The 19,094-nt window shown below is 42.4% G+C and overlaps 2 protein-coding genes across 2 annotated transcripts in view; one reads left to right on the forward strand and one right to left on the reverse strand.

Annotated features, from left to right (window-relative positions):
• Nucleotides 1–685: 685 nt before the first annotated feature.
• casp8ap2 (caspase 8 associated protein 2) lies at nucleotides 686–11,518 on the reverse strand. Its single transcript, XM_031581570.2, has 10 exons — nucleotides 11,256–11,518; nucleotides 10,423–10,566; nucleotides 10,034–10,126; nucleotides 9,784–9,890; nucleotides 9,070–9,144; nucleotides 8,716–8,831; nucleotides 5,672–8,580; nucleotides 2,095–5,038; nucleotides 1,867–1,966; nucleotides 686–1,692 (listed from the first exon to the last, which is right to left on the reverse strand). The coding sequence occupies exons 2-10, from the start codon at nucleotides 10,466–10,468 to the stop codon at nucleotides 1,627–1,629; spliced, it is 6,456 nt and encodes a 2,151-aa protein (XP_031437430.1). The 5' UTR covers nucleotides 10,469–10,566; nucleotides 11,256–11,518; the 3' UTR covers nucleotides 686–1,626.
• Nucleotides 11,519–11,936: 418 nt separating this feature from the next.
• Nucleotides 11,937–19,094, forward strand: part of mdn1 (midasin AAA ATPase 1) — a 44,788-nt gene continuing 37,630 nt past the window's right edge. The window contains exons 1-17 of the mRNA XM_031581853.2: nucleotides 11,937–12,245; nucleotides 12,667–12,893; nucleotides 13,000–13,224; nucleotides 13,375–13,482; nucleotides 13,966–14,158; nucleotides 14,267–14,476; nucleotides 14,797–14,928; nucleotides 15,021–15,124; nucleotides 15,238–15,352; nucleotides 15,442–15,635; nucleotides 17,181–17,262; nucleotides 17,383–17,478; nucleotides 17,576–17,688; nucleotides 18,098–18,246; nucleotides 18,398–18,458; nucleotides 18,601–18,812; nucleotides 18,960–19,060. Coding sequence (XP_031437713.1) covers nucleotides 12,147–12,245; nucleotides 12,667–12,893; nucleotides 13,000–13,224; nucleotides 13,375–13,482; nucleotides 13,966–14,158; nucleotides 14,267–14,476; nucleotides 14,797–14,928; nucleotides 15,021–15,124; nucleotides 15,238–15,352; nucleotides 15,442–15,635; nucleotides 17,181–17,262; nucleotides 17,383–17,478; nucleotides 17,576–17,688; nucleotides 18,098–18,246; nucleotides 18,398–18,458; nucleotides 18,601–18,812; nucleotides 18,960–19,060 — 2,421 coding nt within the window. The 5' untranslated portion in view covers nucleotides 11,937–12,146. The remainder of the gene's footprint in view (nucleotides 12,246–12,666; nucleotides 12,894–12,999; nucleotides 13,225–13,374; nucleotides 13,483–13,965; nucleotides 14,159–14,266; nucleotides 14,477–14,796; nucleotides 14,929–15,020; nucleotides 15,125–15,237; nucleotides 15,353–15,441; nucleotides 15,636–17,180; nucleotides 17,263–17,382; nucleotides 17,479–17,575; nucleotides 17,689–18,097; nucleotides 18,247–18,397; nucleotides 18,459–18,600; nucleotides 18,813–18,959; nucleotides 19,061–19,094) is intronic.

Here is a 19,094-nt window from a genome sequence, read left to right on the forward strand (position 1 = left end):
CAATTACTTTGTATTTGATCCGTCTGTGGTAATGCATACTGCTTCTACTTACAAAATGCAAAGAATATTTACATCGCAACATCTAGACTAGAAGTGCAGACGAAAGAATCAATAAGTCATGTCCGATTTCAAAGTCAACTGTTTGGTGTGCTATTTCGGGTTTTGCTTGTCTATCTATGACATAACAGAAGAGTAAAGCAATGTGCTTTCAGAACAATTAAAATTTTTTTTCTCAAAACAGCAGATAATCAGATACTGAATTTGCTTTCCGAAGGTTCATTTCTCTAAAGATGTTTTGTCATATCAATCAGCACATCGCTTTTGAATTATAAAGCCTTTTTCTTTGGTGGTGCATGATTCACATTTGAGGTTGCTGACTCCTCAATATTATTTTTATACTTTTTTACCACATTGTTCAATTTTGTATCGTCATTAGACTTCAGAGGGATGGGTCGAAAATGTCTGTCAACAGGAACTAGTCAGTCTGTCCATGTTGGGGAGAGTGGCAAAAGAACCCGGGTGACATGAGGTTAACACTGCTTCTGGCCATGTCCTCAATATGTACTCTTCTCAATGGACAAAGCCCTTACTGACATTAATAAAAAAAGAACGGGTTAATGCGTAGCAAAACTAGAGCCACACCAGCTGTTTAAATAAATAATCTTTATTTAAAAAGAAAAAAGGACCTTGCACAAATGTACATCATATACAGTAAATATACCTTAAGGCTGGGATTCTTTAAGAAATATTCTCATAGTGAAATCCCAATATCATTCATATGAAATCAAAGCAAAACACAACACAACAGTATATATACACACACAACAGAACATCACCATATACACTCACATTCACACAGGCACTTGTCCTGAAATCACAAGCATGACAAGAAAATCTTTCAAGCAACAAATGGACAACCTGGACTGTACAATGCTTTAACCCATCCTACCCATCTATGGGGATGTCTATGTACTTTAATGAGTCTGCAAAACAATGCAAGGCCATCTGCACTTCAAGATCACACGTTTATGAAATGTCAACCAACACAGGGCTGTTAAAGTCGAATCCTAGTCCTCAGTGTCTTAAATATGACACTTCATTGATCACTTGATATGTGACAATGTAATAGAAGAAATGGAACGTATCCAGTACAACTTCCTTCAATTGTGAGGAACTGGTTTAAAGTCAATTTAATTTTCTGCACATAAATCCTGTTCACTGTATTATATCTGTCCATGGGGATGTTTGCTTTTGAAAAAATATCTTACCTTTCTTACAAAGATCATGGGGTGAAGAGAGACATGAATAGCAAACTGCTCTGCATGGTATTTTAATAGCAAATAGTCCATTCCAAATCAGTTCTACTGAAATGTTGATTTAAAATGGCAAATACATAAAAGTGTTTAAAAAAAAAAGAAAAAAGCCCTGGAGCCAAAACCACACCTGCAATTATTCTTCGCCTCTCATCGATTATTTTTTGCACAACAGACAACAAATCTGTCTCTGTGCCTACTTTGAAAGTGCATTCTCCTGTTTAGCAGCATAAAATGGTTGCCTTTGCTATAATTCAAAAGAAAATAGCCTACAGCCAGTCACAGCTACAGCATCCCAGTCCAAGGTCTCGTTCTACGGGCTGTCCATCTTTCCTTTCTTCTTGAAGAGCTTCATCAGCTGGGCGAACCTCTCTGCGATCTATGACAGGAGAGGGGGAGAGCGCTCAGAGAACAACCAATATATTCATGTGGCTGCTGTTAAATACTAACCACATTAGCACATAATCCATGGACACAAACAACCAATTGTCTGTCATAGCCTCCCACAAAGGCACTCGAACAGAATACAATTCTACAAAGTGTAGGGAAATACCTGAGCTGGGGATTTGTTCATCTTTTCTGATAAAGTAGAGAATGTACTCCTGGACGGTCCTTTCATCTTCAAGTCAAGCAGTATGTCACGGTCTTCCTCCCTGCCGAAACCAAACAAATTGTTTTGAATGGGCTAGCCAATTCACAAGATATAAACACACACAAGAAAAAAAAACATTTAAAGCTTCAAATGTAAATAGGATTAAACAGGTTCATAAATAAAACTCACCTTGTCCACGTCACCACCACCTCACCACGTTTCCTGATCACATTCTTAGCAGACAGACTTCTGGGAGAGAGCTGAGGTGAGACTAGGGATGGGGATGGGGCTGGAGATTGGGTCTTGCTTTTTTTCCTCAATTTGGACTTCATCTTCCGCTCCGTGTTATTTTTCATCTTCTTCTTGTGTTTTCTCTTGTGATGTTTGTCTGGGGTCACTTCAGTTTTGGCCTGTTTGGCCTTTGACCCTGTATGGTGCTTTTTTCTCTTTCTTCTCAACTGACCGGTGGTGCCACCCTCAAGAGGCACACCGATCCCCACATCCTGACACACAGACGCATCGGCCTCGGCTTGACTTGGCTGAACTTCAGTTGGCACAACGGACATTTCTGGCAAATTCATTTTTGAGCCTGGTGATCCACAAGTGTCATCTTTGTCGGATGATGTGGCTATTTCGGTTGGTGTGCCTTCAGATCCAGAGTTTTCCACTGCACATTCTCCAGGAACCCAGTGGTCTTGTCCTGTGGAGCTGACAGGGTCTCCGACAGCAGCCAGGATTGCTGGACCTTCTGCTGAATCTGGGAGAACATCCTGACCAGCTAAGGGAGTTGGGACTATAGCACTAACTGTGGATGTATGTCTTATTTTGACAATAAAGTGATCGTTTGACCTCTCGCTCACCACTGCCTGCATAGGCACATGAGGCTTGAAATGAAATAGTTTTGGTTCTGTGTTTTCCCAGGTACGTCCAGCACTTGACTCACAGCTGGAGTTATCAGTGTCAAGCGACAGATGGATGTCATGCTCTGTAGCGTCCTCGCATTCTAGAACAGCATCCTCACTGAAATGAGCATTTAGGACTTCCTCTGGAGTAGGCATCGGATCCTCGTTGACTGGGTGCAAAAAGCTCAGGTGGCTGTCTGTTTTCAGAGGTGAAGGGATGGTGAGAGAGACAGCCAAGTCTTCAGCCAAAATGGAATATGTTCTTTGCGAACTGACAGCAGTTGTTTGTGATGCTCTATTAGGAACAGGACTGGAAGGAGTCTCTAAGAGGCAACTTTCATCTAATGCTGCAGGATTCAGGGGCATTCGAACTTTAGGATTTGGTGAGGCTAACTTGCATGGTGAAATGGAGGCCCATGCTGCCATAAGCTTGGGAGGTGTACCAAATTTGGAAGGCGTCATCATTCCTGTTAGGAAATTCCTTTCAGAAGATAGCTCTTTTTTGGGTGTGCCTAAAAGCCAGCTTTGATTGTCGCCAAGTGAAACACTGCTTTCCAGTAGATCAGAACCTTGTAGGAGACTCTTAAAAATATCTCCCATCTGGGAATCTGAGACCAAATTAAATGTTAAGCTGGATGTTTGTTGTTCAGTGAGAAGTTCAAACTCAGACTTGTCCAGCATTGACCCAGAGTGTGATAGTCGACGGACGTAGGCGTTAACATTGTCTACTGACTTGTCCATTGGTGTAGGGTGCCCAATCTCTTGAGTGGACCCAGATGCACGTGGTTCTTCATTGGTTTCCTCAGTATTCATCTTCAGATTCTTTCCTCTACTTCCAAGTCCAGTCTGGTATACAGGCTTTCGAAGAGGGCATGGTGTGGATATTAAGGGGGTTTCTTTAGCTTTGCTCACTGAAACCTCCTCTTGCTGCCTCTTTGCTGTATTGCCACTTCCTGAGGGAGACTTTTCTTGGGGCTTTTCTACTTTGGTCTTTTTCTCAGGATTCTCAATATCATCTTCTCTAAGTGACGTTTGTTTGTTATCCAATTGCTTGGATGTACTTGCAAGGGTCATCTGAATCTCCTTAAATAAGAAGTCAAGTTGCCCGTCCACAAAAGACCACAACTTTGACTTTAGGTTGTCTGAGTTTTGTTCAAAAATACGATTGACAATTCCATTATTAGCTACTTTGTTCATTACATTAATAATGATGTTTTTCAACTTGGCTTTGACATCATCCTCTTGGCCCCACAATTTATTCAAGTTTAAACTACTGACCAAATCTGTAAAAGACAAATTAGACATTTCAATGACAGAGTTGAAGGTCTTCACGGGAAAGGTTTTGTGAAGCTTCATATATTTTCTTCTCAGTTGGGACCGAATGACTTTAAACATGTTCATGATTTCCTCCACAGTGGTGGATGAAGGTGGCAAGGTTTTGGGGTCAGGTGGAGGAACAGTTTTAAAGCGCCTTTTACAGGTAGGACTTCTGTTGGCAACTGCCCCCGTGGTTTTACAGGTAGGACTTCTCTTCGCAACTGCCCCCTTGGTTTTACAGGTAGGACTTCTGTTCGCAACTAAACCCTTGGTTTTACAGGTAGGACTTCTCTTCGCAACTGCCCCCGTGGTTTTACAGGTAGGACTTCTGTTGGCAACTGCCCCCTTGGTTTTACAGGTTGGACTTTTGATCACAACTGCCCCCTTGGTTTTACAGGTTGGACTTTTGATCACAACTGCCCCCTTGGTTTTACAGGTTGGACTTTTGATCACAACTGCCCCCTTGGTTTTACAGGCAGGACTTCTCTTCGCAACTGCACCCGTGGTTTTACAGGTAGGACTTCTGTTCGCAACTGCCCCCTTGGTTTTACAGGTAGGACTTCTGTTTGCAACTGCCCCCGTGGTTTTACGGCCAGACTTCTGTTGTAAATCCACAGACTTTTTCAGCAAAGCCACTTTCATAAGGCGAGTTCGAGGGCTTTGTTGAGTTTTCGAAGTTGTAGATTTCTTGATCTCTTTGAAGGTCTTGGGACTCTCTTCAGTCACAGGGGGTTCCTCACTTTCACATTCGCTGACAATCTCCCCCTCCTCAAGTTCATCGTGTTCGCTGTTGCCAAGATTGGCAGGTGCAGAATCTTCCTGAGTAGGCATGGAACAGTCAGGTTGTTTATTTTCTTTATTCACATCCAGAGTTCTTGAGCTGGTATCGGCAGGAAGAGTGGCATTCTGGAGATCTTAAAAGCAAAGTGTGGATAATGTTAGTGTGCAACAATACAGAAAAAAATATGCATAAATTACTGTTTAACGTGTCAACTTTAGAAGTATCAAATGGTACATTTCAGTAGTGTAAACAACTCTCTGTATAATAATAAATTGGTAGACCATTACACCTAAATTTTCTTTCTCTTTGTATCAGCCGGGCTACTTTTAGCTGTGCCTTCAAAGAGCATAGGTCTGGTTAACATTTCACACACATAGTAAACACGCTTAACCTTCCCGACCATATTTAGGCCAGATTTCTCTAATGTTATCCCCATATGGTGTTTACTATATACCTTTGAGAACACATGTACAGTGAAGTATACATTTGGGTTAATCAGACTACAACAGCACCATATACCTTTGAGAACACATGTACCGTGCAGTATACATTTGGGTTAATCAGACTACATCAGCACTATATACCTTTGAGAACACATGTACAGTGCAGTATACATTTGGGTTAATCAGACTACATCAGCAGCAACACTTGCTTCTGGAAAAAATGGTTTTATATTATTTAGGAATAATAACACTTCTGTGAAATACAATACTTTCAATTGGACAACGATGGTCAGTTCATAACCAGATTCGATCACTGCACTTACCCTTACTGAGACTCTTGATATGCGGTTGCTTCCCAGGAGGCGGTGGCTGCGCTTTCTTCACCTGACGAACTGGACTTGTGAGAGGACTAATGATTTCAGGAATGAGTTTGATGGATTTAAGAGTGAGCATCATTGAATCCTCATCTTGGGGTAGTGCAGCAAAGCTAGAGGGCTCTGTATTCTCTGTTGAATCTGGTTCGCAGTCCTTTGCTAGTTCAGCCGGGGTTTCGCTTGAGCTAGCAACTACTATTTCTTGCAATTCCGAGTCCTTTTTTGTAGTGCTACTCACTTTAGGCAGCTCATTCAACTGTTCTTTCACTGGACTGGGAGAGGCTACCTCTTCTGCACTTCCTGTTTCCATGTTTGAATCTTCTTGAACATCCACGAGAACTACACAACTGCTAGGGCATGAGGGGGAGGTCTCCAAGTTAACCGTACTAGATACAGAATCTATGTAAACACAGCTTTCAGCAGGAGCCATTTCTTTGTCTGTACTTATTTCTGAATCCATTATGGAAACTGGCCCCTCTTGTGACACACCACAACACAGAGAGGATGTTGTCTTGGTATCGGATGTATCGTCTTCACCGTTCTCTTCAGAATTTCCAGTGCAAGCAAGAGTTATTGGCTCTGCAGCATCTGCGATGCCTTTTTCAACGTCCGAACAACCTTCACAAACTGGATTCTCACTCGGACTAACAGAAGTGGCAGCATCGTCTTCCGTTACGGCTGCCGAGTTAGTTGTCGTCGAAAACGCAGAATAAGTCACATCACTGATCTCTTCGCGTGGAATTAAGCACTTCATGTTGGTCTCAGTAGTTTCCACAGCCTGCTGAACATCTGCTGAAATGGGCAAAATACATTCTACAGCTTCCTTCTCATTATGCACTTTTAACAAATCAGTTTGTGAACTGGACCTTACTGGAACTTCCGTACAATCAAGCACAGGGTTTTCCCCTTCCTGTGTAGATGTTTTGCCACAGCACTCATGGTCTTGTGCTTGTGCTGCGCTTGAAGTCAGAGACACCGGCATGTCATCATTCCCATGGATCTCTTCAACAGATCCCTCAATTTCATCTATGACAAAAAATTCTTCACCTGTGTCATTGTGATTAGTCCTTTCTAAAGATGATGGAGAACGTTCTCCATCTTTCTCCGATTCACCGTTGTGTGTGCCACACTCAGTTAGCTGATTAGGTTTCTTAACAGGTGACAGTGTGAGGTTGAGAGTTTCCATAAAAGACAATTTTCTGTTGGGACTGCTTTCTTCAGATGGCATCGCGTCGTTTGCCTGACGTGTGTTTAGATCTTTCTCCCGTTCCCTTTCACTATCAGTAGTATGTTCAGAATCAACCTTCATTTCCACGTGTCCATTCTCAGTAGTCCTCTTGGTCTCATCACCTTCCCTTACAGTCTTTTTGTTGGAACAGTGAAAGTCCCCTTCATTTCCTGGTCCAACAGGAGAAGGAAAGTGTGTGTGTTCTTCAGACGTTGCATTGTCCTTCATTTTTTTGTCCGCTGTGTTCACCAACTTTTCTGTGATTTGTCTCCTTCCACCTTCACTTTTCTTCCACTGGTCTTTCTTGTGAGAGGAGTAGTCTAAGCAATGTTCTGGTCTGGCAGAGGACAAGCATATTCTACCTTCTGTAGCATCAAGCTCTCTCTCTAGAACTCTGTCCCTGGTCCTCGGCTTCTCACTCTTACTAGTGGATTCTCCATTCCTCCGAGACCTTTCTTTCTCTGTCCTGCGTTCATGCTCCCTGCTTTTATCTGTCCTGGGGTTTGTGCTTTCTCTGTTGGCACCTTCTTTCCATCTCTCTTCTGTTTTATGATAGTCTCTTGTTGGAGTTTTATCTCTCCTGTGGCGAGAAGAAACTCTGGACCTTTCTGAGCGAATGGAATGCCGAGACCGATGACTGCCGCTAGAACCTTCCGTTTCTCTGGAAACTCTACTTCTTGCCAAACAAAGGTCTTCTGAATAGTCTTTAGATGATCCTTTAGACGAGTGAGAGGAAGATGAACTATGATGTGGAGGTGGACTCCTGTGGCTTTGTGGTCGATCTTTGGATTTACCTGAGATCAACATGTCCGAAGTTGAATGATTAGGTCGCATATTACTGGGCCTGGAAGAATGCCTCTCACTGTGGTTCTGTTCTGACTCAGAGCCTGATGGTGCCATCTGTGAGTCTTTCTGTAATTCCATTTCATTTTGACCTCTGCCTTTTACTGAAGATGAGGCAGTGATCTTTGGATAAGAGTGTCCATGACCCAGTAAATGTTGAGACTCAGACACATGCCCATCTCCAGATGCCAGAGGTATTGAGGTACTGCTGTGATTGTTAACTGGCTTATCAACATGGTCACGGAGCACAACACTCGAATCCATTGCTCTTGACACTTCTGTTGTGGAAAGTGTTGAAGATGTCTGCAGTGGTGTGAATGGTTTTTGCCTTGTCTGATTCTGCAGTGGTGTGAATGGTGTTTGCTTTGCCGAATCCTGCACTGGTTTTTGCCTTGCCGAATCCTGCAGTGGTGTGAATGGTGTTTGCTTTGCCGAATCCGGCACTGGTTTTTGCCTTGCCGAATCCTGCAGTGGTGTTTGCTTTGCCGAATCCCGCACTGGTGTTTGCTTTGCCGAATCCTGCAGTGGTGTTTGCTTTGTCGAATCCTGCAGTGGTGTGAATGGTTTTTGCCTTGCCGAATCCTGCACTGGTGTTTGCCTTGTCTGATCCTGCACTGGTTTTTGCTTTGCCTGATCCTTCACATCACAGTTCCCTCTTTCATGACGTGATTCACGAACAGATGCTGTACCATCATCTTCTTTACAGCTTGCTCTGGTCGAGGCTTGACTCATGTGTTGGTTGGACTGAGTCCAATGGTAAGTCTGACCGCAGTTACCCCTGCCAGTCCTGCAGGAAACAAGTCCACAGAAAATACAAATTTCAGATATACTAGAAAAATAATAATTGTACTACCAATCAGTTATTGTAAAGACAAAAACAACAGTATGGGTATGGTTTCTGACACATGTGGAACAGGCTTGCCTTTGACTGAGTCTATTTATCTCTGCGTCCTTACGACCAATCTCACTTCTGGCTGTTTTGATGAGTGCACAAATATTCTTCTTAAGTTTTGTATTCTCTGCATGCAATGTCCTATTCTGAAAAAGACAAAAATGTGTATACATACATATTAGGGGTGAAAGATCAATTCAGTTTTTTTTTTGACAAAAACTATATACTACTACTATACTATACTCTATATATATATATATATATATATATATACACTACTATATAGTCACAGCCCTGATAAATATCATGTTCACTGTGTGCATATTTGATTGTCTAGACTTTACCAATATATCTTAGACTACTGTCTTTTCGGACATTACCAACCTTTGTCTCCTGCTGTTGCAACTTCTGGATCAATTCTTGTAGTTGACTTTGAGCTTCATCAAAGTTAGTCTTCATCTGCAATGAGAAACTTGAAGATCTACAAAAGTCCAGATACTACCGCTCCACCATTCATTCTAGTTTGTCTGCTGTAATTGTTAGTGGTGGAATCTTTTAAGTAATCAAAAAATGAATGAAAACGTTATTATCAATTGGCAAGAAGTGCCAGATTGCATGCATGGAAAAACTGATTTTGAAGTTTAGAACCACAGCCCCAAAAATGTCATAAGACCATCCCATTTGTCTCATTAGTCTAGATGACTTCACAATGGATTAAACCCTAAATGTCCAATTTACGCCCAATCCATGACTAACTAATAGTCAAACCTGTTAATAAACCTAGAGATTAGAATTAGAAGTGATGACTTATCCCCATTACCTACTAGTGGATAAAACAGAAAAATAAAATATGATTTAAACAGTTCCATCACAAAGAGCAATAATGACACTTTCATAAAAAGGTTGAGTTTCCCTGGTACACAAATTGCACTCTCTCTTCGCAAGAGTGAATGAATGCCTACAGAACTTTAAGCAAGTGCTACTTTACTTTTACATAGATAAGCAAAACACACATAAACAAAATGACATTCTAGAACTATACAGGGATTACACGGTGAATAAAATGCTAAAATGTTTTTATTAAAAAATGTTTCAAACCTCATCGTAAGATGCCTCTTTCTTAAGACGTTCCTCTACAATAATTTCTTCAAACAAGTCCATAGATTCGCTCTGCCTGGGAGAGGCCGAGGATCTACATGCCTTCCCTGAAATAGCACCAAGAGACATTTCAACGTAAAAGAACTGTACAAATGGCGAGCATTAATGAAATGTATTGAGGGGGAAATCCTCAAAGACATAGAGCACACACAGAATGACCAACTGTGTAAAGCAGGAGGACCGTTCTTGCCTGTATTTCCATGCTTCTCCGGACTACTCTCCAGGCCTGCGTAAATATCCACTGAATCTTCATCATGGTACACAAAGGTCTCAGATGCCGAATCTGTTTCAGAAGCAGATTGTTACCTCAAATCACAAAACAACACACCTCTAATTTTCATGCAAACTAATGATTAATAGTAATACAGGACAAATGTGCAATGAGGATGATGCCATGGCATGCCAGGCTGTCTTGTAATTTAGGAAATAGAGTTATATCACCATTCTGGAGTTAATAAACAGGTTATATAATAACTGTATAACATTCATTCATTCATTAAACATTTATTTACCAACCCTGATTTTTATACACAAAAAATTCATGACATCGTCAGTATATGCAAGACCAATTTGACCTACCTGAATTCCCATGGTCACCACGCATGGGATCTGATATTTCGTCCATGATCAATAAGGCCTATGCACTTCCACAAATGGAATTGCAAGGATAGGGTATCTAAGGAATAACATGAGGGGTCTTTGCAGCTCCTTAGGTATCTAAAGCTTAGGGTTTAGAGCACATGACATTTTAAACTGTTAGCATTCCATTCATATCCCTTTTTTTGCAAATTGTTTTGCAATTCAACTTGTCTTACAGCACATGGAATCTTGTTTTCAATTCGAGCTGCTTTGTAGCTTCGGTTACATTCATGAATGTTTTCCACAGTGTTTATATTTTGAATTACTTATACTATGGTACTGAGGAAAATCGGAAGTTTCGTAGGCTTGCCCACAATGATTAGACATAAATGGCTGTAGGAAATGGATAAAAACTGTGTATGTAAGTGCTGCTACCTATTAGCTACCAAACTGCTAGCTAAGTAGCTGTCCATCCAAGTCAACAATGATAACCTACAAACGTTATACTATTTAGGGTGGCTGTCAGTCTAGCTAATGTAATAATGTTCATCAAACGATAGTTTGATAAGTCAAACATTGGCAACACCAGCCACTATCACAAGAATTGTACTGCGGATAACATTGCCCCTCACAAGAAAGCAAACTAGCCAGTAGGGTTAGTTAGCTGCCGTTCACAGTTCGTGTCCTCGGGTAATGCAGACAGCTAGCCAGTCGCTATTACAACAACATCTCTCATGTAATTGGCAATTTTGTGCCTGAAACCTATGTTTACACACTTACAAGCAACCTCTTAAGAATAAGGTAAGACTGTCATCGTAGCTTGTTATACATACCATGGGAAAATGCTCAAGAACTTCCAAAGAATACACCCAGAAATGTCGCGCCAACTCCACCATACCAACACAATACAGGAAGTTACGACAATTTCCCGCGGTATCTCTGAAAAAGTTCATGGCATCTTCCGGTGTTTTGTTGTTGAATATTGGGGTTGGAGGACCACATATTAAACATCTTTGATGGGTTAATCTGAGTTTGTAAATGGAATGAAAGCCTTAAATCGTCAAGTACCACTGTGCATTAATATCTCAGTCAGCACTGGGTTGCATGTCATTTACATGTTCGTAAGGGATTAACCCATTCAAGTATCTCGTCCAGTTGGTGTCTGCAGGATAACGTTATGGATTTTGAAATTCATAATGGATGTGTTTTCAGCATTCATGGTCCTATCTCATCAGACCATATAGCACCCCGTAGATGAGGAATACATGTATTGTCAAGAGTATTTAGTAAATATGCGCAGCTACCTCCCATTCATTCTGGAAATACCATAAATATGAGTTTTCAAATGTTGGAATTGTGGAATGAACGGCGTCGTATTCTACTTTGTGTTTGAAGGTTGTACTGTGGGGGAGGGGTACATATTCGTGTATCAGTGTGTGTGTGTGTGAGTGGGTGGGTGGTTGAGTTGAGGGGGGTGGAGTTGTCGCATCGGTGGACGTAATCAAAGCGACAAAATATTGACCCGGAAGTATTTCTTTTATCTACTCACATGTGGACTGCGATTTTTAACACTGACGGGAACGTGCTTACTGTGTTGTGATACAACCAGGATAGACAAGCAACTAATGAAACCCACGATGCCCTAAACATAGAATTCTATACATTATTCAAGTTAGCATTTCGACAGTCGTCAACTTCTGTACTTACCGCATGTAATCGTTTGTATGATGGAAAATTTAGAACTGAGCTTGTCATCATTGGGTACAATCTCAAGGCATATTGAGAAAAGTCACAACGAACTCACCAAGTATTTGACTAAGCAGGTAAGATTGAGACTTTTTTTAGGTGCATCAGACTTGTAGTCGTAGCTTTATTTACCTTTCGATAATCAGATAAACAGTGTAACCTAACTATAACCGACTAGTCAACCATGCTTATTATTCATAGCTTTTTCAATGGCTTTTCTTGAACTTCAAGCTACGGTTACACAGTAACACAATTGAAATCACGGTGGTTATAGTTCTGACTTTTATGAACTTGAATACCCTGTAACTGATGTCTGTCGTGATCGGAGGATTATCACGTAATTGATATGTATTGCCTCGTCATAGCACATCAGCAATAAACTGCACATTTACTTGTTTGGAATATTTCAATAATTAATATTGCATTATCATAATGTCTGCACATATGTTCTGGTAATTTTCTCTCCTAAGTCCGATTGATCTATTTGCTTCTGCTTAGATATGGAGCCAGCAAGACAGGCAATGCATTTTGGGGTGTTTAGCTCATCTCCTGTTAGAGAAAGAGTACACGCTGCTGATTGCCCGTCACTTGCGGCCTTTGATTCTGGATCTGTTGGAGAGGAATGCCGAGAGAGTCAAAGCAGATGGCCGGCTGAATCATGATTTACATGAACGCTTATGTGTGGCTCTCAGCAAGCTCCTGAACTTCAATCCTGACGCACAAGCGTGAGTATAGTGGCTGTATAAATGAGCACTTCTGTTAATACTCATGTGTGGTATATTACATCAGTATCTATATGACTTTGTGTTCTCTTACATAATGATTTAATAGGTTTGCCACAAGATATTTCAGCACTGCACCCCCAGTTTTCCAAAGGCTCTACTTCACAAGCGAGGAGTCATCATCCATCCAGTATGGACCCCGGCGGATGAAGCTGCGGGACTTGATGGGGGCCACCCTGCATTTCCTCCAGAGTGACTGTGCCAAGTACAGAGTCCTTTGGGACTGGAGCGCTTGTGTGTCTCAGCTGTTCACCAGTGATGTTATGGTCCGCTGGTAAGGGTGCTGGATATGTAAAAAAAAAAAATTGCATTGTAAATTTGATCAATAGTTGCTGTATCATGCATGTGTGTTTTAATTGTATGTATGTATGTGTGTGTAAAACAGAGGCTGATTGTTAAATGTATATTGTTTTTGATACTGCAGTTACACCACACAGTGCCTGGCCTTGGTATCCCACATGACAGACAATCAGAAAACAATCTTCCTGCGAAAGGTCTTGTCAAGTGAAGAAATTCTCCATCTCAAAATGAAGTATGTTGTCCGTTTTTGTTCTTTTACGCATTGGGTGATGGGGTGTTTAATGTCATGCCTTCTTCTGGAACTGACTGACTTGTTACTGGGGCCTTTTCTCCATCCTCGCCTCTAGATCACATTTATTATAATACTTCATGTGTCTGAAGATTTCTGCAGTGTCTCCCTATAGTTGGTCTCTCCCTCCCTGTTACTGTGTTGCCTGTGTATTTGAAATGTCAGGTTATCTGTTCCTCATTTTGTTATCACAGGCTTCTTTGTCTGATTTTGCTGTTTGGTGGGATGTGTAAAGCAACAATGAATTGGGACATGCATTATTTACATAACAGTTCTTGTTATTGATTAAAATATATGTGTCATTTAGTAATATCATAAAATATCATGTATTAAGAAGGGAAATGTCTGTGTTTTTTTTCTTTTGTCATGTCCCTATCTGAGGCAGTTTTGTTATTTCTTTTAAGTCTACCATCCCTTTCTCTACAGGTCACTTGAGGAGATGCAACAATTGGAGGTAGAAAAAGTCCTTGTATTGGCTAATCAAGGTTCTGTTATGTGGCGCAAAGAAAAGGCTAATCGATACACTCGAGGCCAGGTGGTGTCTGAGGACCTTTCCCAGAATGTTGTGGCTGTCTGTGGAGTGGTGTTGCCCAAGATGAAACAACAAACTGAAGAGCCGGTAGGATGGTCTAATTCATTCATTCTTTTTTTGTGTACAAAAGAGCTTGGCATTCTGTGCCTCCATTGGTGTCCAGCTTTTAAGATGTAGTGTTTTTCTTTTCTTCAGATCTTTTTGAAGGATTTGGTTCTGGTGGATTCAACTTGTCGGAACCTGCGGAGACTCTCTATCGCGGTAGCCTCACAGAAAGCTGTGCTGTTAGAAGGTCCCATCGGTTGCGGTAAAACCACCCTTGTGAAATATCTTGCTGCTGTGACTGGGCATGTGAAAGCCCCTGAAATCCTCAAAGTTCAACTGGGAGATCAAACCGACAGCAAGGTAAAGTTCCATTTCATACTAAGGATGTGACCCATCAACTTGTGACTGAGATCATCATAGCTGTAGCCCTCCATGCCTCAATGGTTTTTATTCAGCATTTCTGCAAAGTAAAGAAAAAATTGCAAACAAACAAAGCAACAAATGATGTTTGTATGTAGGGAGATAGTCAGTGGAGCCATTCAGGTGTGGACCACCAGAAATGGCAGATGTGACTCTTTCCCACTGGTCAGATTTTGTGGCCACTTTAAATCTGTAGGTTCTGTCAAGGCATGATAACTCAAATGTTTTACTTAATGTCCATCTTGAACTTACTTTTGCAGATGTTGCTTGGCATGTACCGATGTACAGACGTCCCCGGGAAGTTTGTGTGGCAGCCTGGCTCTCTGACACAAGCTGTTTCAAAGGGCTACTGGATCCTGCTGGAAGACATTGACCACGCTCCTCTTGATGTGGTTGGTTGACTTCTGGGTTTGGAAACATTCTGCTGTTATTTATGAGGTGTTCATTTAGCTTAATGCAATGTTTGTATTTGTTTTTTTTCTAGATATCCGTACTACTTCCTTTAATGGAAAACAGGAAGTTGACAATTCCTGGACGGGAGGACTGTATCCAAGTGGCACCTGGCTTTCAGTTTTTTGCAACAAGAAGGTAAAGGGGGGAAAAATGATCATCTTGTTGCATACATTTGACATCAGCCTAATGTAGCACAACACCTTGTGACTTTAATGCATATAGATTCATCCTATTTGTTTCTTGTGTAGGATGTTCTTCAGCGGTGGAAGCTGGCACAGGCCCGCAAGCACTCACGCAGCACTGCTGGACAAATACTGGACCAAACTGCAGATAGGGAATATGCCCAGAGAAGAACTCAAGCAGGCAAGTGTTGCAGATTTAGTTAGAGAAACAGCTGAGCTTCTGGTGTCAATACGGCGTCATTTCATGTATTATTAATATGTCCTGTGTAGGTTTTGGTGAAGAGGTATCCAAGCTTAACCGTGGTGGTGGATCGCCTGCTGGACATTTACTGCCAGCTGACCGGAGACAGACACACCGGTCCAGCCGCGGCGGGAGTTGGTTCCAGTCTACAGGCGATGGAAGTGGAGCAGCACAGGCCGGATGATGGGGCGGCAGCCCTGGAGGGCAGGGGACTCTCTCTGAGGTACGGTGGTCATGATGGCCATGTGTAGGCTGTGCATTCTCACTCTGTGTGTCAGTTGGGTTTTAGGGTTCACTGGAATGGTGACTCAGAGGAAGTGGTGTAAATAAGAGTAGTTTCTGTTCGTCTCTGTAGGTTCTTCCATGTAGTCGTGAGTCCCAGGCCAGCATGCCTTTCTGATGTTAGTATTGTGTTCTCTTCTGTCTGCATTTCTTTTTGCATTCCCCTACAATGACACCATGAATCTGTCAATGTTATATTGGATCATGAGCCCCAAACAAGGTCATGAACATTAATTGTACAGCTTATATGCCCCTCTGACCGTGTGCCAAGCTGAGAGTGTACCCATTGGAAGTTCAGCACTGAGCCCGTCATGTGGGGTAGAGTTTAAATAGGAGTTGCCCATCAACTGCTCAGCTTGCCCTCAAGCATGTTGTCAGATTTCCATTGGCTTTTTGCCGCTGTCAATACAGCTATTGATTAGACCATCCTCTGCATAACCTGTGATGGTAGGCGCCACACCAGGGCAGATGTATTAGATAAGAGGATTATAGCCACAGGTTCAATGGGGTTGCGAGTAGTGGATTTTACTTGACATCCGGTGGTGTTGTAATTCTTTTCATTGGAATAGTCATGATAATTATAAACACAGTAATAATACATTGTATATGTATCTGACTAACTCCAGTACAGACAGAAATGTAATTAGTAACAATGTAATATGATGATGATTGCACAAGACTATAAGCCTTTTATAAGCCTTAACATTTTAATAGAATATGTAACGGGTCATTTTATTAATGTGTACACCTTAAGACAATTAATTACATTACTTGTTCCTAAAATGATAAAAAAAAAAATGCTCATGTTTTCTCTCATCTGAAATGGAAAGCGTTTGATTAATTGTGTGGCATGTTTTGTTGGGACCTGTATACATTAATGGATGCGCTGGTGTAGCTGAAAGAATCAATCCAGGGGGTTTCCTGTGCATGCAGTGATGGTATAGTGTGTAAAACTGCCAGCCAGCTAGCTGTGTCATATGGGTTATCCAGTTCATTCCCTCATTTATGTATTGACTCAGAAAGAAAGAATTGAAACTCGTGATTACTGTATTGTAAATGTTTTGCATGCATTTATGCCCAACTGGATCATGCATAGCAATTTATATTACCCTTTATTTATAGACGCTTCGATATGTTCACTGAAAATAGTGTTTCTTGTATCATTTCCTTAAAGCCTTGATAGAAATGTTCTTATGTCAAGTGTGAATTAAAACAATGAAGGTGCATGTATGAGCATCAGGTGTAAGTGTGTCTGATTTCATGAGGGACATTGGTCTTATTTGAGTGCAGATGGAGTGGTCAGTCAAATGCTGGGATTACCATCTTTTATATGGCTTTCTTCAAAGAATGAGCAAATAAAAGAACTCCTGACTGACTGCATTTTTTTGTGGGAGGACTGCTTTGCTTGTTATTGATGTGGACATCCTGAAATGCAGTAGTCTTATTTTCAGTATTTCTTTGTTTGTTTTTTTTCCCCTATCACCAGAGATCTACTGAAGTGGTGTGAGAGGATCTTCGACAACTTTGACAACTCCTCATCTGCCACTGCACAGAAGGTCTTCCTGGAGGTGAGCTACTTCCAATCCAATCACTAGAACCACTCTATCGCTGATGTTTTTATGAAAAAGAGGATTTGTGCAGCTGAGTGTCACTTTCTGTTTGGCTGACATGTCCCTGTACTGTTCCAGGCTCTGGACTGCTTCACCGCCATGCTCTCCAAACCTGAGAGCAGACTGAGGATGGCCGAGGTCATCGGCTGCAAGCTCAACATCTCCAAAGAGAAGGTAAGGCACAACACCACCGGGTGAGGGTTGGACTGCGGCGCTCTCAGTTGGGATATTGGGAGTAACCCAGTAATGATCCCCCCCCCCCCCCCTCCAGGCCCAGCACTTCTGCCAGATGTACCAGCCGGGCATCAGCCTGACGGAGCTGGATGTGACTGTGGGCAGGGCCACGGTGGAGCGGAAGCAGAGCGAAGTGGTTCGTATCATTGTGTAAGTACGACGGGGAGCAGCTCCTGCTGTCATCTCCCCTAGACCGAAGGGCTCGGGTGCTGTTTACACAGCATTTGTTTGCCATTTGTCTCCCTGGAAAGAACAGGCAGGGAATAGTGGCGCCCCACTGTTAAATCGAATACACACTGAATGGATCACTAACGGCTTTGTATAGCAATAGCAACAACAACGACAACCAAACAAAGTATTTTCCTGCCCTTAGTGATATTTACTCAATTTGAACTGGAACCTACCTGATTAAAGCTTATGTTTGCTTAGTGAATAAGTACTTAGGATCTGTGTACCTCCTCTGCTCCTTCACTGCGCAGAGAGAATCAGACCTTTGAGGGTGTCTATAGTGATTTAGCACTTAGGATCTGTGTAACTCCTCTGCTTTTTCACTGCGCAGAGAGAATCAGACCTTTGCTGCCACCCGGCCCTCCGCCGTGCTGCTGGAGCAGCTGGCTGTGTGTGTCACCAAGGGGGAGCCCATCCTGCTGGTAGGAGAGACAGGCACGGGCAAAACCTCCACTGTGCAGTACCTGGCGGGTCTGACAGGTGAGCCAGCTCCTCTCTGTGTAAACCTCCACTTCTCATTGCTTGGCCACTATGACAGGAGATGGGAGTACATAACAAATGTCCTCTTCATCAGTGGTGCATCCCTTTGATTTCTCTCTCTCTCTCACTCTCTCCCACCCAACCTCCTTAGGGCACCGATTGCGGGTTATAAACATGAATCAGCAGAGCGATACAGCTGACCTTTTAGGAGGGTATGTGTGATATTCTCTGATCATCTTAGTCTCACTGAAAGACAATGGAGTGAAGCACTGAGGATAGCCTGCTCTCCAGCTATATGTGGAGTGGACTGAATCCTGAGCCGACCTGCTAAAGTGTGTACTGTTGTGTGTGCAGGTATAAGCCAGTAGACCATAAGCTGATTCTGCTGCCCTTGCGCGAGGCGTTCGAGGATCTGTTTGCCCAGACCTACTCCCGCAAGCAGAACCTGACTTTCCTGGGCCACGTGCAGACCTGCTTCAGGAGCAAGCGTTGGCAGGACCTGCTCAAGCTCATGGACCACGTCTGCAAGTCTGCTCTCACTAAGGAGCTCCACGACAAACCTAATGGTATTGCATTCATATACACATCTAACACACACACACACACACACACACATACAATTGTGATGGACCTGTTGCTACAGTGTGCTCAACAACTTTTTGGAGACTGAGCTATATTTGTGTGTGTGTGTGTGTGTGTGTGTGTGTCTGCAGCTTTGTTGCAGGAGCAGTGGGAGGTTTTGTCCCAGAGGCTGGTTCAGACGCAGGAGCAGATCAGGGCATGCGAATCTGCGCTAGTCTTTGCCTTCGTGGAGGTACAGTTGGATTATATATTTTTCCATACCTTGA

This window comes from Clupea harengus, chromosome 15 (genome assembly GCF_900700415.2).
Source record: "Clupea harengus chromosome 15, Ch_v2.0.2, whole genome shotgun sequence".
Lineage (NCBI taxonomy): Eukaryota > Metazoa > Chordata > Actinopteri > Clupeiformes > Clupeidae > Clupea > Clupea harengus.

Excerpts from the sequence above, each read along its gene's own strand:
- casp8ap2 (XM_031581570.2), bottom strand. The coding sequence starts at position 10,468 with ATGGACGAAATATCAGATCCCATGCGTGGTGACCATGGGAATTCAG. Across the intron at positions 9,891-10,033 it reads GGAGAAGCATGGAAATACAG|GGAAGGCATGTAGATCCTCG; the intron begins GCAAGAACGGTC and ends GTGCTATTTCAG. Across the intron at positions 1,967-2,094 it reads GTGGTGGTGACGTGGACAAG|GGAGGAAGACCGTGACATAC; the intron begins GTGAGTTTTATT and ends TGGTTTCGGCAG.